We start from the raw sequence: 17900 nt of genomic DNA on the forward strand, positions 1-17900 counted from the left end.
GCGATTTTGCTTCAAGTGGACGAATGGAAACAAAAAAAAATTAAGACAAAAAAAGAGAAAAGTCATATAGACCATACTAAGAGAAATTACGAAAATAAAAATGAAACCTGCAAGAAATCTTAACCTAGCTTTTCACTATAAGACTAGTATGCTGTAAATCCAGATAATCTACCCACCCTAGCTGTTGTAAAACAAATAGTACAACGATAGATTTCACCCATATCGCTTTTATTAATTCTTATATTCGGATTTCAAATATTATGGTATTTAGTTGTTTGTTTTTTTTAGGTCAGGAAGTTGGTTATAGCATTCGTTTTGAAGACTGTTCTTCACCAAGAACGCTTTTAAAATACATGACAGACGGTATGCTTTTAAGAGAAGGAATGTCTGATCCCATGCTTGAAAACTACCAGGTAAAGAGTTTTTGCTTCATTTTAAATGGCTAATGGTAAGATAGACACTTTAAATTTCAAAACAGGTTGAATGGTAATTCAAAAGACATTCAGTTCCAATGAAAATATTTTTTACTAGGTAGAGATCAATTTTTTGTGCCACCGCATGCACTTAGTTTTGTTTGCTATTATTGATGACAAGTAATTTAAATTTTTTATTTATTATTTTTATGTTATTGATTATTATGTTTCGTTCTTAGTTTAGTTCTGGTATTATTATTATATTTATATTTTGCTTGTATGATTATTTTTACCCTTCATGAGGTCCTAGCTATGCTTTTTAATCAAAAACTTAATTTATCTGACTGTAACAATGAACTTGATAAAAGTTTTTTGAAAAAAAAACCTGAAATTTCTGAATTTCTTACAAAGTAAACAAGTTACTACTAAACAAATAAAAGCAGCCAATCCAGTGTACTCATTTTGATAGCTATTGTTATTAGACGGAGTCTTAAATCAGAACCTATTGAGGCAACATATTTTTTTGGAGTTTAGCGGGGGAGGAGATTGAGTTTTTCTTATCAGAGAATGAAGTTTTTGGGATACTTGACATTAGATATAGAATGTTGAGTATGGGGGTTTGAGGCCCAAATGTACACATTTCTTCATATTTTCATTTGCCTTATAATAAGAGAGCCAAGAAGTCGAATAAAAAGGATAACAAAGAGCTATTCCAGTCTCACTAGTGTCCACTACTGTCTATGAGGGAGACAAAAGTACTGGGCTGGTCTGTGTGACTAAAAAGTCCTTCGAATCCATCTGCAACATGCAGTTGTCGAGTGTCTGCAGGTTAGCACTCAGGGGCTTTCAAGATTTTCTTGTAGGTTAATTTCACCGGATATTTCTGGTTCTTGTCTTGAATTGAAAGCATTGCAAGTACAAGCAAAACACAGCACATGTATAAAATAAACACGTAACCAAATACATCAAATATGAAAGGCCGTGTGGCTTTTTTGATTTTTTAGTTCACTTTTAATAGATGAATTCTGCTCGGGGGAACCTATTAATGGGTGTATTTGTTTGCACTGGGTTCGATACGAGTAGAAAAACATTTCACATAAAGTGCCAAAAATTCATTATGATGGTTTGGAATAAGGGTCTTTTTGACTATTGGTGCCTGGACTAACAACCCCTTCTGCCGACTTTTGGACAGTTCATGTTAGACTAGATGGTTTATTTAGCCCCATCTATAATATGAATACCTCATGAATCACGTGATAGCCCTATGTCAGAAAAGTGAAATTATTTGAAAAAGACAAAATAAGAATGATAAAAAATACTAATTTAAATAGGCAAACTTTTTGGAAGAATAAAACACACATTTTAAATTAATGACTATGACTCGGTTTTGCTTTCATTTTTGTTTAGGTTGTCTTACTTGACGAGGCTCACGAAAGGACATTAGCTACTGATATTTTGATGGGTGTCCTGAAGGAGATTTTAAAGCAAAGAACGGATTTGAAGTTGGTTGTTATGTCAGCTACGCTAGATGCTGGCAAATTTCAAAATTATTTCGATGGAGCTCCTCTTCTGAATGTTCCCGGTCGAACTCATCCTGTGGAAATATATTACACCCCTGAGCCAGAAAGGGATTATCTAGAAGCTGCTATCAGGACAGTTATACAGGTGGACAGATTTCTTTGTACATCCCTATTTCTATTTAGTTTCTCTTTTTCATCTTAACTCGTGCCCTTTTATTTTTTGTGCTCTGTTTAAGTTTTAAACAGACCAACCCGCTTCCAACCCAGTGTTAAAAGAAAGTTAAGTTTTCGATCACGTCATAGAGTAATTTTGCGAAGAAACTAAATTGTAGGAATTATTGAATCGAATTAATAAAATCTAGTTTTAATAATACTGGCTAAGAAGGATTACCTGTCCTCAGTGTTTCACGTGCATTAAAAATATCACAGATTACAGGGATCAGTGCAATTAAACACAAAGGAGAAGTGTATATGATCACTTACCCCTTGTTCTATGAGCTTATTACAATTGATTTCTGTAATTTTTTGTGTTCAATAGGCAATTGCAGTTGTTGAACACGCTTCAACCTGTTCTTTTCTAGATAAAAATTCTTGGCGTATTTATCTATCAGGAAAAATTATTATCTTCCAATGAGAACCTTTCTTAAAATTTTTCATAGAGTTTCAAGATTTTTAGCTGTGATTTTTTTTTATCTATAATTTTAGGTAAAGTTAGATCATCAGACTTTAATAATTTCTTCCAATTTCCGAACTAATCGCGTAAAACCTAACTTTACTGTCCAAACGGCATTCAAAATTGACCTTATCCGATAATTGATTGCAATGAATCAGAACAAGTACTTCTGATCTAACTTCTTAGTTGTAGTGCACATGGTGAATTTCTTACCGTAGCAAGTGGCTGGATAAAGTATTATACTAAATATTTTATTTGGGTAGCTGGAATTAGGAGTGCGAGTTTTGGTATTGCTGGCCATTTGGTTTGGAACGGGGGTCAGTGGTGTGACTGTAAGCTCAGCAAGAGTTGACCCAGCTCTGAAGGGTTACCTGGAGAAATAAAAGAACGAACAGGATGGCTAACCCCCAACCTCTATTTCACATCCTAGCTGAAGAATCATGAAATGAAGACAGGCGATAGGCACTGCATAAGTCCAGCGCCGTGTTCTTTACCTTTTTATATTTGCGTTTATATCCTTTTTTATCTTTATTTTCTTTTTTCTAGTCTTTTTTTTTCAGTTTAGCGCTTGGTTCGTCTTATTCAATGCGGTTAATAAAAGGTCTGTATGGTCCATGGTTAAAACCGTGATTCAGAAGAAACCTTTCTTAGGAAGGAAATCTTCTGAATCCTAAGCGCTGCGTTTGACACAGGCTCTGCTCTAAGTAGCCTACATAGTTTGTACCGCTTCGGTATGCAAGGGGATTGGGAATGCTTGGAATTTGTCTCCCAACTAAAATTAGTAAATATGACCATGTTTTGACGTACGGAAAAGTGTTTGTGAGGGGGGGGGGTAATCGTTTAAATTTCTTCGCTTCTCTAACGAAGCTAATAAATTCAGCAACTTCTCCTAAGGTGTTAATTTTCACAGGCGTATACGACACACGCTTAAAGCCTCTTATGTATTTTTACCAAATAAAAGTTTGCCTTTTGTTGTTTTTGTTTTTTTGCCTTTTTTCTCGCTATTAATTCCGTTATTAGCGTTTGATTTAAACTCTTTTGTTGCGAATAGACAAGTCCCTCTGAGTATATTATTAGATCTATTGGGTTAATGTTAGTCTTAAAAAAAAACAAGTTATCATGGTACGTATTATTTTTAATCTTGCATTTTGCTTCCATCTAGATTCACATGTGTGAGGAAATTGCAGGAGATGTTCTTCTTTTCTTAACTGGTCAAGAGGAAATTGAAGAAGCATGTAAACGGCTCAAACGAGAAATTGACAACCTTGGAAATGAAGTAGGTGACCTGAAATGTATCCCTTTGTACTCTACACTCCCTCCCAACCTGCAACAGCGAATTTTTGAGCCCCCTCCACCAAATAAAGCCAGTGGTGCCATTGGAAGGAAGGTTGTTGTGTCTACTAACATTGCTGAAACATCTTTAACAATAGATGGTGTTGTTTTCGTGATCGACCCTGGTTTCGCTAAGCAAAAGGTGGGGTTCATTTTTAATTTGTTTTTCACCATTTTCATTATTATCAATATTCGTCTTCATTTATATGCTACTTTTGTTATATTTTGTGATTTCATCGTGTAAGTGTTAACGTTTATTGTTGTTTCCTGGTCTACACCTCTTGATTTTGTTTTTTTATTGATTTTCCTTTCTGTTATATCAATGGTTCCCAACCACCGTGCTGCGGCGAACAAGGGTACTTTTTGTTATGGCATAGTAGTGTGATCTGGCAATTGCGCTGGTGTGGTGCGTAAACATGCCACGACTCACTAATTTTCAAGCGTTTACAATGACTTCTGTGCAGTAGCTTCTATAAGTTCATGTCCTGACTTCTGTTCATGTAAGTTAAGCATAATTCACAGTGTTTCGCTTACAGGTTAAATGTTGTTTATATACTTGAATAATCTTTATGAAATTAAACGAAGCAAACTGGAAAACAATTGGAGCATAGCCAATCATATTGTAGGACTGTCACTAATCTTGTGATTTCCGTTATGTGCCATAATATTGTATTCGTTTAGTTACTTCAGGGTATTTAATCATACAAGGAAGCAATTTTAACTTTTAATTCTGGAAACACTTAATATTCAGTTCAACATCATATTTGCTGTTTTGTCAACTATTGTCTGAAGAAGGTGTTGATATTACTGGCCTGTTTTTCTCTCAGTTATAGATAGATCCCTTTAGAGAAAAACTAATTTTGGCTGCAAACCTGATGAACTTCAGAGCAGTACTAAACATGACCAAGTACTGTCAAATGAAGCTCAAAAGCCAAGTTTGCTTCACTTTATCCGGTATTATAAAGTCATGTTTGGTAATAAGAAACTGTATAGATAATGCAATTCAGTAATTGTCGACTTTTCAGAAACTGTTGAAGAATGTGTCGTATTTTCGCTCCAAAATAACATTCTTGTTCTACAAATCAACAGATATACTAAACCATGCACAATTTGTTGTATTTATGCGTTTCATTGATGAAGATATAATTCTAATCAATTTCTGTTTTGCAAATGGACTATCCACATTTACAAAAAGTGAGACTATTTTCAACATATTGATTTCTTACCTAGGGAAATATGGCTTATCATGGGATTCATGTGCAATAATATGAATGACAGCTCCATCGATGAAAAGATGAATAAAGAGTTTCATATTCCTGATGAAAATACATTATTTGAGCATCTTGCGAATCGGTTGTTTTTACTAACAAAAGAATTAGTTTCGAAGATAACTGAAATAAATTGAAGGTGGTGCTGAATCTGGTAAATTATGTAAAACACAAACTCTGTAGTAGAGATTGTTTGAGTTAATGTGCAATACTATCGATTCCCTACATATTTGTTTACTCCTGTAAACAAAAGTAAGTTGGTTGTGAAAAGAAGAAGCATTAGAACCAGTGAATGAGCTCAAAGAAATAAAAGAGCTGTTTTCCTTCTTTAAAAGTGAACAACATGATCAATTTTGTAAGCACCTTAATGATGAATTGTGGAATTCTGCTGTAGAGTATTTAACAGAGATTTTGGACACCTTAATAGCCTGAAAAGTAACACTCATTAATGAACGTGGTAACATCGAAGATTGCTTCATATATTCTGACAGTTCTTGTGTATATGTTCGCTTCTTTTCCCCTGCATAATTTTCATCTCTTTGTAGAAGGGATGTACGAAGATCTTTCGTTTGTTCATTTTCATTATTATTTAGATAAAAATTTGACTTCTCTTGCCGGCGCTATTCTTTTTTTTTTAAGCTCACTCACTCATACGTGCTAGTACTTCCCCTTCTGATGACCACCTTACTTCTGTATGTAATAGTAAACGAACGTGTTGAGAATCTGAGAATTTGTATACTAATTCAAATAACCTAGATTACAGAGCTCATGTTTTTACTTACTTTACTATTTCATTTGCTTGATTCAGCACCTCATTTAGTTGATTTGAATTATCTTCGATATTATTGTTTCAATTTATGTGCTTCAATCTATTCATCTCTTGTTTATTGTATATTTTTTTTCAAGTCTAATTTTATTTTTCGTTCAAGTCTGATTTTTATGGCACTTGGTATTAACCAAGTGACATATAGCAGTCGCCAATTCTGTCGGTCTGTCTGTCGGTCCCGGTTTTGCTACTTTAGGCACTTCCAGGTAAGCTAGGACGATGAAATTTGGCAAGCGTATCAGGGACCGGACCAGATTAAATTAGAAATAGTCGTTTTCCCGATTTGACCATCTGGGGGGGGGGGGTGGGAGTGGGGGCCCGGTTAATTCGCAAAAAATAGAAAAAATGAAGTATTTTTAACTTATCAGCGGGTATTTGGATCTTAATGAAATTTGATATTTGGAATGATATTGTGTCTTAGAGCTCTTATTTTAAATCCGACCGGATCTGATGACATTGGGGGAGTTGGAGGGGGGAAACCTAAAGTCCCGGTTTTGCTACTTTAGGCACGTCCAGGTAAGCTAGGACGATGAAATTTGGCAAGCGTATCAGGGACCGGACCAGATTAAATTTGAAATAGTCGTTTTCCCGATTTGACCATCTGGGGGGGGGAGTAGGGGCCGGTTAATTCGGAAAAATAGAAAAAATGAAGTATTTTTAACTTATTAGCGGGTGATTGGATCTTAATGAAATTTGATGTTTGGAATGATATTGTGTCTCAGAGCTCTTATTTTAAATCCCGACTGGGTCTGATGACATTGGGGGGAGTTGGAGGGGGGAAACCTAAAATCTTGGAAAACACTTAGAGTAGAGGGATCGGGATGAAACTTGATGGAAAAATAAGCGCAAGTCCCAGATACATGATTGACATAATCGGAACTTATTTGCTCTCTTTGGGGTAGTTGGGGGGGGGGGAGTAAGTCTTAAAAATTAGAAAAATGAGGTATTTTCAACTTACGAACGGGTGATCGGATCTCAATGAAATTTGATGTTTAGAAGGATATCGTGTCTTAGAGCTCTTATTTTAAATCCCGACCGGATCTGGTGATGGGGGCGGGGAGTTGGGAGGGGGAAACCTAAAACTTGGAAAACACTTAGAGTGGAGGGATCGGGATGAAACATGGTGGGAAAAATAAACACAAGTCCTAGATAGATGATTGACATAAACGGAATGGATCCGCTCTCTTTTGGGTAGTTGGGGGGGGGGGGGTATTTCTGAAAAAATAAAAAAAAATAAGGTATTTTTAACTTACGAATGGGTGATCGGATCTCAATGAAATTTGATATTTAGAACGATATCGTGGCTCAGAGCTCTTATTTTAAACCCGACCGGATCTGGTGACATTGGGGGGGGGGGGGGAGTTGGGAGGGAGAAACCTAAAAATTGGAAAACACTTGGAGTGGAGGGATCGGGATAAAACTTGGTGGAAAAAAAACACGAGTCCTAGATACATGATTGATATAACCAGAACGGATCCGCTCTCTTTGGGGTAGTTGGGGGGGGGGGGTTAATTCTGAAAAATTAGAAAAAATGAGGTATTTTTAACTTACGAACGGGTCATTGGATCTCCATGAAATTTGATTTTTAGAAGGATATCGTGTCTCAAAGCTCTTATTTTAAATCCTGACCGGATCTGGTGACATTGGGGGAAGTTTGGGGTGGGGAGACCTAAAATGATGGGAAACGCTTAGATTGGAGGGATTGGGATGAAACTTGATTGGAAAAATAAGCAAAAGTCTTGCATACGTAATTTACATAATTGGAACGGATCCGCTCAATTGCGGGGGGGGGGTAATTCTGAAAAATAAGAAAAATTACGTATTTTTAACTTACGAAGGAATGATCGGATCTTCATGAAACTTCATATTTAGAAGGACCTCATAACTCCGATATCTTATTTTAAATCTCAACCGGATCAAACGTAATTGGGGGGGGGGGCAGTTGGGGGGACCGGAAATCTTAGAAAATACTTAAAGCGGTGAGATCAGGATGAAACTGGATGGGAAGAATAGAAACCTGTCTAAGATACGTGACTGACATAACTGGACCGGATCTGCTCTCTTTGGTGGAATTCGGAGGGGGGAGGTAATTTTGAAAATTGAGGTATTTGTAACTTACAAAAGGGTGACCAGATCTTAATGAAATTTGATATTTAGAAGGATCTTGTGCTATAAAGTTCTAATTTAAAATTCCGACCAGATCCTGTGACATTCGGGGGAGTTGGAAGGGCGGATCCGCTCTCTTTGGGGGAGTGGGGGCGAGGGTTAATTCTGAAAGATTATAAAAATGAGGTATTTTTAACTTACGATTTAAGAAGGAAACATGTTTGAGAAGGAAGCATGATAAGAAAACAATTCACAAAATGCATAACAATTGTAGCAAACAGATTTTGCATGGAACCCCCTATATTTTACCCCCCCCCCCCTTAATGTGTAAATATACAGTCGAAATTATATATTTCCCCTCTATTCCCCCAATGCGTCTCTCTTGTTTCATACCTTGTACTTATTAATTGAATTAACTGTTTAAAAGAACAACCGGAAAACAAGTGATGGGTGACAGAATGCATTGGTTTTATATAATTTGGACTATATATTTGCTTTTTAGGGGAAGGGGGGTTGGCGGTAAAGTATAGGGGGGATCCATGCAAAAGGTGTTTGCTACAGCTATTGTGCGTATTATGAAATGTTTTCTTAACATGTTTCCTTCTCTAGGCTTATACCCCTAAGCTGTAACTATTGCTGACGAAATTGGAATTCCCTAAGAAGCAAAGTCCTGCGGATGTAACTGTTCCAGTCATCTATGCAGTCAGCACAGTAAAGCGAAAATATTTTTACACTGTGACAGTCATCAATGATGATTTCACATTCATGAACTTAGCTATTGACTTTTAATTAGTTCCCAGTCCTTTGGGCACAGACAACGCGGGTTTTAATGCGCAATTTAAATACGTATTTAAAACGTTTTCCATGAATTTGATGAGCAGAAATGGAAGTCATTCAAGAATCTATGTCAAAAGATAAGGATAAAATTGTAACTGAAGTGTATAAAAAAATTCCTACCTATAAAGAACGGTGTCGATAATACAAAAGGGTAAGGTAATAATTTTTGATGTTATTCTAAAGTCTGGTTTATAATAATTGCCAATAAACAAAGTACAGCAAATTCGATAACTCTAGTACCGAGTCTAACTTTAGGTTCTGACCTTCTCACAAGTGCCAAATGAGCTCTTGGCTCTTCCGACCTCGTACCATATGAGCTCTCGGCTCTTCCGACCTCGTCACAAGTGCCATATGAGCTCTTGTTTTATATAGTAATGAAAACATCCTAGCATTAAGCGTGAAAGACATCCCTGCTACAATATAATCATGTTTATTTACATTATATTTTCTCACGATATAATTTAATCCTTTCTAATCCAGTTTTTATTTAAATAGTAATAAAATGACTTCTAGCAACAAGCGCGTAAGATCTTCACACATCCTTTCTACAACAAAATAAAGAAGTTCTTACTTTGAAAGACATATCTGTTAATCTTATGAAAAAGCTTTTTTTTCTTCTTTTTTTTTACGGAAAAACAGAGTTGAAGGATGCAGTTTGGACCCGTTTCCAGTAATTCGTAAGACAAGCATTGGGAAGATGACTTCTATAATAGTTGAGCACTTGATACTTTTGGAGATAGAGTCGAAAAATATTTTCATTTAATCAACATCCAAGATTAGGTTGGGGTCACGATCCTTTTGTTGATTTAACTGTGACAAGACCCTACAATTTGGGCTTACATTAAGAGGAAGAACTGACAAGGATTTCCTGTGATTGCGGACTCAACCATGCACAACTGTCTAGATGCATTTTGGATCTTCGTTAAGAATAATTATCAAGTATTGAGGATTAAGGCCATCAAAGTATTATTGCAATTCTCAACAAAGGGGCTGATGAGGAATAAGTGTGCACTTTTTCCACATTTGCCAAGACTTCACAACACTAGTGAAGAAGCACCAGGCACAGCAGTCTCACTAGAACTAATTTAAATGAAATATTCCATGATTAATGTGAGTATTATATTTCTTTTATATATCGTAGTTGCCATTTCATAAGGTAACTGACCGAGTTGAGAACATAGTATGGCTCATTGTTATTTACGTACGTTATCAATTATACAATTCCTGATATGCATTTTATTAGTATGCCCTTTTGCTCCTGAAAATACTTTGGTAATTTATTGTGCTTCAAAAATTTTAAATAGTTTGTTAGTGTGTCGTAGTACAAAAAAAAAGGTTGGGAACCACCGCTCATGTTATTATTATTATTATTGGGTAGTTCTTCGGGCTTTAGTGTTTTGGCAGAGATTGTTTATACACATAATCCTCTCGCTTTGTAAAATCTTTCAATCAGTGGTGCTCGTATACTGGCCATGTTTTGTTTTTTTTTCTTTTCTTTTTTTTTTGTATTATGTTTGAGTCCAATTTTATGCGGACTCGGTTTTCCAAGTCGATAATGTCTTACAGGCTTTCCTATCGCTTGTACGTTTTTCAAGCAAAGCAAGTGTATTAAGTATCAACAGGAAAGGCTCGGGTGGAAGAACTTTTTTTATCTTGGATGCGTGGGAAGTGGCACCCGATATAAGTAAACTGTGTGCATTTATTAAAAGACAATGGTAATTACAGGTATACAACCCTCGTATTCGTGTGGAGTCTTTACTAGTGTCACCGATCAGCAAAGCGTCTGCCCAGCAGAGGGCTGGTCGAGCCGGTCGAACGCGTCCTGGTAAATGTTTCCGATTATATACTGAAAAGGCATACAAGCAAGAAATGCAGGACAACACTTATCCTGAAATTTTGCGATCCAATTTGGGTTCTGTGGTTTTGCAGCTGAAAAAACTCGGAATCGATGATTTGGTAACTCTTATTTTATTACTTTTAGTTACATAAGTGTTCATATTTTATAACCAACTAATGTTTAATGACTTCTTATATTTGATCCTCTTCGGCAATGGGAGCGCACAAGTTCAAGCTTTGGAGGAGGGTGCCTTTAACGGGGGTATGAGAGATTTTTGAGGGTAGGAGTAAAACAGACTTGCGAAAATTTAACCCCATAATTTTGCTTTGGTAGAGGAGGGGGGTTTATTTACTAAATTCCCTATGGGTCCCCCTTTTGTGTCCATGTATGTCATTGGCCATGATTCAAAGATGCAAATCTGTTTAATGTTCACGATGTTGTTGTATCTGGTGTATCGGCATGGGAAGTTGGAAAAGTGGCCCGGACGTATCATCTTCAGTTGATTTCGCTTTAAGTCTATACTGTATGGAAAATATGAAAAAATCTATTTTTTACCGCAATTTTTACTGGCATTAGTTGGGAAGGTTTTTTGTAACTGTTTTACCATCTTTGTTCACATACAGCGTGCTTCAAATTGTAAGTATTTGGATTCTTGAACTTTGGTGTAATGGTATAAAGAGTATTTGAGTCGGGAGCAAGGGAAAAAATGTCAAAGCAGCCTTATATAGGTGAGAAACTGATTACTTTAACTGGGTGCGGACTTTGAAATTATACATTTAAGCAGCAAGTGATGACTGTTTATTTTCATTGGGGTGTAAAAAGAATTCACATTATTTGTCAAACAGTTAATGGTAACGAACTATAAGTAAGGAGCGATTTGGCCCAATAGTAGCCGAAACTAAAAAACGGTAATTCGATCACAATTGATATACCAAATGAGTTGAATTTTTATGGTGATCCCAAATACATAAAATTCATTATGTTTAATGTCAACCATCAAAAGCTGCTAGCCTGAGAACATTTGCCATATTTTCGAAAAAGAAGGGATGGTTCCCCCCCCCCCCCTGAAAAAAAGTCAAGTGATCTTAATGGAAATTATACCATCACATTCAGTATATCAGAAAAACTTGTTGTAGGGGTTTCAAGTTCCCGTGTTAAGAAATGTGGAATCTTTTGTCTTTTGTTGTTTTTTTTTTGTTTTTTTTTTTTTTTTTTCAGAAGAAATTTTGTTGTTGTTTTTTCAGAAGTGGTCATTGAAAATTGAGATTGCCTCAATTTTGCCTTTGAATTGAAAATTGATTCACTATAGTTGAACGGTCCAATAGCTATGGCCTTTGGGGATGACACAACTTCCTATAGCCCCCTGGAAAAGGCTTTAGGATGTACAAATTTGCCCATTGTTCACATATGATGTTTGCTATTAGGAAATATACGAAATTTCGCGAAGCGATTTTCCTAGGAAAGGAGTTTTCGGGGAAAATTCTACACTGGCTGGGATAAACGAATAGAAAATATTCCATATTTTAGGACGGCTACCTTGCTCTTTACGCTGAAGTTTGACTTTTTGTCACAATTCTTTAAGAAAGATTGTTCAAACACAAGGGCCGTTGAACCTGAATGAGAAGTATTGTTAAAAGACTAAGACTTTAGCGTAAAGAGCGAGGATTGAGGAAGGGGTACCCCTCCTCTTGTACGGAATAGTTTCTGTGTGTTTTAAGTTTTAATGGTGCTCTTTACTTTCAGCTGTTTTTTTTTCTATTTTATAATTTGCTCTTAAGTTCAAAGACTGCATAAAATGACAATACTAATAATTGAAGATTCATGTAACGGGAAAAAAATCAATAGGCTGCGACGTAGAATCGAATTTATAGTTCGGCTGGCATACTGTCTAAGCTTTTTTGATTAGGCCTGCTTGCTAAGTTAAAATTTGATGCTCAGCTTATAGACTAAAAACAGAAACTTTGCCACTTAATCAACTTGTACAATTTAAGGAGAATTGAACATAAATACAAAATAATAAGCAATTCTGCAACCCAAAAACTATTGGAATAAAATATTTAATGCAAACATTCGTATACAAAGAATAACTGCTGGGTGGGTTTTTGGGTCTCAACTTCTAACGTTTTATGTTTTTAATGTACCTATACATTTCCTGAAAAAAGCTTTTGTGGCTTTTAGCGAACTGAAGGCTGTGATCTCTGCTCTTGTTAGCAAACCGGTTTTTTAAAGGGATTGCTAAACGGAAATGTAAATTTCTAGGTACATTTTGATTTTATGGACCCCCCTGCTCCTGAGACTTTAATGAGAGCTTTAGAGCTGTTAAATTACTTGGCTGCACTAGATGATGATGGCAACTTAACAGAATTGGGAGCTATTATGGCTGAATTTCCATTAGATCCACAGTTGGCGAAAATGTTGATAGCTTCATGCGAGTTTAATTGTTCAAATGAAATCTTGTCAATTACTGCGATGCTTTCAGGTATGATTAATAAGAATAGCTCTTTAGCAATTTCTTTTGTTATTACTTGTATTTTTATACATAGCATTTTTACTTCTGGATAGTGAATATAGATAAAAACAAATGCCTTGCAAAAATTCAAAAATTGATGAAAATCGAAATGTATGGAAAGTAACTTGTTCTTATTCATAAGCAAGACTGTACTGAGTATGTTACTCATAAACAGGAGTGACCGGTGTATTCTGTTAATAATTCAAAATAAAGTTTATTGTATGAAATTTGTTTGTGGATGGTAGAAAAATAATGTACAAAAAAATCCTTTGTTCATGGGGATTTTGTATTTGTTTGGTGGAGGGGCTCAGGTTAGGGGGGTTTGACACTTTTTGTCTATGATCGAGCTGAAACTTTTATAGAATGTAGCCTCTGCCTATAAAATGCCAATACTTGAATAAAGAAATCAACTTGAAAATTTGGCGAAAAGGGTGGCCAAAATGTGCTATAAAAATTAAACATTTACAAACTTTAACAAAATCAACAACTAAATCGGGAATATAATTTGTAATGACATGTGTGACAGAGCCAAAGACCCAAGTATCGTTAGTGTAAAGAAATGTGACCTTATGATAACAGTCCTGTATGGGTCACAGGCCAGCAGCAAATAGTAGTGAGCGAAAAGATATGTCAGGCTATATTTGTGAGGACAAAGGGCCCGATCCCATTCGTGAGGGTGGGAGGCCAAAGGGAGTGAAGAGAAGTTATAAAAAATTTGGCAAGTAGTCTTTCTGCTACGAAAGAAGCTCGCGAAGCGTGCTAGCAAAAGTTTCGTATATTTAGACGTGTGACTAGAAACAGAAATTTCTCACCGTTTTGAAAAGAACTGGGAAAGCTGTTGAAAATGGCTTCTGGTCAATAAGAAAAGTTCACTGTCGGATATTGCTCTAGTTAAACTCAACCTGGAATTTGTAATTCTTCATCCCAAAAATAAAACAGTTTCGCATTTTTGCAAGGTAGCTCTAATATGTCGTTTTTTCCTTCTTTTTTTCACTGCTAGCAGTCTATTGGACGGCCGCAGGGTAGTGATAATAAGATGCTCCTTTTATAGATAATGTGTTTGTCTATTTGCCACATGGCGCGAGGAATAACAATTTTGTAGCTATCTTTATTTTATTCTTTTTATTTGCCAGCTGGAGTGGCACCTGAATCTCCGGAATTAATACGGCTTATTGAGGCAAGAAGGCCGAGTATGCCCTTTAGTTGTGTCTTGCTAAAGTATTCCTTGACATGAGTAAAAACTCTTACAGTCTCTTAGGCATCATTCCGGGTGCAATGGTACCACAAGGGATAAAGTTATAAAGAACTATTTTCAATAGTTTATTAAATGTTCATTGATTAAGATAAGCAAGGATTGCTCTAGTCTGCTTATTTATTATCTTGGTGCCAGATCTGGCGCGTCTAAAAGCCAATCACGGCAGCTAAATGCAGGACAGTAGGGCTAAAAGGCTGGGTAGACTCTTTTTGGATTGATCTTATTAATGGGGTTGCTTGATGTAAACATAGATCTAGATAAGCTAGTTTTCAGCTTCTTTGCATAGGTAGATATTACCCCTTCTTCTCACTGTTGAATAAATATGGAAGTGTCACATCCAAATTACCTGATAGGGCTGCTTGATGCAATCTTTTTTCTACTATGTGGAACCTAGTGGTAGTGTCAGAGTTGGGTCAGTGGGGTGGCTATCGCGTCTGGTTCGGGTGCAGTTTATTTGTGTGCCATTTCCACTTAAAATGATAAAAAAGGACCAAGTCATTGAAACTATGTTCTTTTTTCAATAAACCGTAAATGGTAGTTTCTGTTTTGAAAGTAAAAGGAAATATCTCTCTCTCTCTCTCTCTCTCTCTCTCTCTCTCTCTCTCTCTCTCTCTCTCTCTCTCTCTCTCTCTCTCTCTCTCTCTCTCTCTCTCTCTCTCTCTCTCTCTCTCTCTCTCTCTCTCTCTCTCTCTTTTGTTTACGGGAAAAATAACGGAATTCATATTTACATGAAAATAAAAAAGAGCGAACAGAAAATAAATAATTAAAACTAGTTTTTTCGAGGTCAAATAGAGGATGATACTAAACATTTAAACGAGCAAATTCTGACCAGAACGGGAGGGAAAGTGCTGCTTAAACTCACGTTCCTACCGTTCAGAATTTGCTTGCGCTGTTCTTAAAACTTACTACAACACAAGAGATGGCCGTTTGGTAGCTACAATTTATTCTATTGATTTTCAAAAGAAAAGGAATATTTCTTGGTATCAGCAAAATAGTGAAAACGTGTTGCTTTCAGTAACGACCAGCAACCAATTGAACCCTACGACTGAAGAGGGGTTAAGGGGCGCATCAGGGATGAGGGGGCTCATGGCAATTTTTTTTTTTGTTTAAGTTAAATTGTTTTTGCTTGTTTTTGTCAAAAGGAATCATGAATGCAACGAAGTAGTATGAATAGTATCTTCAGTTTTTGCTGAGCGGGCGTATGGATATTTAAGCATATCTAAACAATGAATTGATATGAGAAATTTATTCAAGGATTTATTTACAATTAGCCTATGTTAACAAGAGCTAATAATCTTGAAAAAATGTGCAACAATTTCTGCTGAATAATATTAGCAGTAGCTGCTGATTTGATATTCCTTGTCTAAATAGATTTGAACCGCTGTGATGTTCGAATACCCTTGGGTTCTATTCAAAGATTTATTTGCAATAATTTTTTTTTGTTTTTTAAAGCAGATCAGTTTATTACTTCCAGTATGTTTAGAAAGCTGTTTTTTTTTTTTTTTTTCTGTGCTCATAATCTTTATTTGCTCTCCCTTTTTTTGGTAGTTTGCTTAGTTCCATGTTTTGCTTAAATGAGCTTATATTTTAACAATAACGCCAAATAACTCGTTCATGCTTTCATCAAGAGCATAAATTTTTCATAACTTAGTGAAAAATTGCCAGTCCTTGCTTTTATTTGATATTTAATCAGAACTCGACTGGTAGTTAAGCCATTGAGAAACTGAGTCCTTAAAGCAAACGGTGGAGAAATTAAATTACGGAATTGGGGTCGATGTACTGGATTTTTGTTGATGTTTGCTTATGTATTTATGCGTAGAGAATGTATCTAACCACATTTTAGTATGGACTTTATCAAATTGGCTGTAAAAATCATTTAGTATTCAATGCCGAAATGCTTCTCTTTTCATTCCTATTTTTTTGTAATAATTCTTATTTGTGAACATACAAAGTTGCGAGGCAGTCGGGTTCTTTGCAGAAAAAATAATAATCTAAAAATGGACTTGGATGAAGTGTCTTGTAAACGGTTCAGATATTCATCCAGTGCGTTCGTTACACTAGCTCTTTGTGTTTGTGTTCCGCAATGTTAAATCATACTTTAAATTTCTAAAATGTGAGTGATTGATTCTATTTCTCGTTTTATGTGAGAATTGTTTGGTACTCTGAGCCTATCTTCTGGGTAGGTTCCAGTGTACTAATTTTGTTAGCTGTCTTTAGATACTTTACTTAACCCGGCGGACGTCGGTCCCTTTGCCACTTTTAGTACCACAATGTTTTGTTCGACCGAATGAGGCAAAGAAGGCTGCTGATGATGCCAAAATGCGGTTTGCGCACATAGATGGTGACCACCTTACTCTACTGAATGTCTACCATGCTTTTAAACAGAGTAAGTTTCATTTTCTTGTTGTTTTTTTTTTATTCTACTTCCTCCTAATATTGCATATTTGGTTTTTAAATTTGCTCTAGCTTGGCCTTGATTAATCAGTGCCGAGACTGGTGTGGAACAATTTTCCCTCCATTATCAAGAAATACAGTCGCTTCTCGTCTCGTATCTCAAGTGATTATTGAAAGCTCTTAAAAGTACACACTTGGTGGAGTGACTGCTCTCAATTAAAGATAATAAGCTTAAAATCTACTAGGGCGACTTATCAATAAATGTGATGCCCTAATTGTGTAGGTTTTGATTAGTCCAACCCTAAAGTGTTTATTTCTCTCTTTTTTTACTTGGTTCTATTTAGTAGTATGAATTGATTAGAAATTGTCAATTCATTGCATTTTGGTTGTTCATTACATCACAACTATTTATTATTTCACAGCTTATCGTTGAATTTTTCTATATGAAGATTTCTATTAAAGTCAAAATAATCACAAAGATCATAGCTCTCCTTAACCCTGACAAGATCAAAAATTTTGAAATCAGTTGTAAATTAAAATTTTGGATTTAATATTGTTTTTGATTTGTAAATTAAAATTTTGGATTTAATATTGGAAATTATTTTAGACTAGAGTAAAGGAGTCGTAAGATTAAATTCATCATAGAACTAACTTAGGTACTAAGCACTTACCTTTAACTAATTGGGCTTTAGTTGGTTTTTCAATTAGCATAATGTGTTATTAACCGATAATTTTATCTTGCAAAATTATTAGTTTTTGGCTAAAATTGATGCTATCCCAACTAATAGTTGACACTTGACCGAATATTATTGACTAAAATGTTGACATTAGAAAGAAAAAATGTTGCCATGTAGGGATTCACCAGAAACAGATGAAAACATAAGGGCTCTACCGCATCGCCTGTTACCTCACCATTTGTTATCCCCAATA

The 17900-nt window shown here is 35.7% G+C and overlaps 1 protein-coding gene across 1 annotated transcript in view; it reads left to right on the plus strand.

Annotated features, from left to right (window-relative positions):
• Positions 1 to 288: 288 nt before the first annotated feature.
• Positions 289 to 17900, plus strand: part of LOC136025005 (putative pre-mRNA-splicing factor ATP-dependent RNA helicase PRP1) — a gene marked incomplete at its 5' end in the record, with an annotated part of 29395 nt that continues 11783 nt past the window's right edge. Inside the window, 6 exon segments of the mRNA XM_065700631.1 lie at positions 289 to 413; positions 1821 to 2078; positions 3769 to 4080; positions 10701 to 10931; positions 13072 to 13291; positions 16840 to 16962. Of these exon segments, the coding sequence (XP_065556703.1) occupies positions 289 to 413; positions 1821 to 2078; positions 3769 to 4080; positions 10701 to 10931; positions 13072 to 13291; positions 16840 to 16962 (1269 nt within the window).

The sequence above is a fragment of the Artemia franciscana genome, chromosome 3 (assembly GCF_032884065.1).
Source record: "Artemia franciscana chromosome 3, ASM3288406v1, whole genome shotgun sequence".
NCBI lineage: Eukaryota > Metazoa > Arthropoda > Branchiopoda > Anostraca > Artemiidae > Artemia > Artemia franciscana.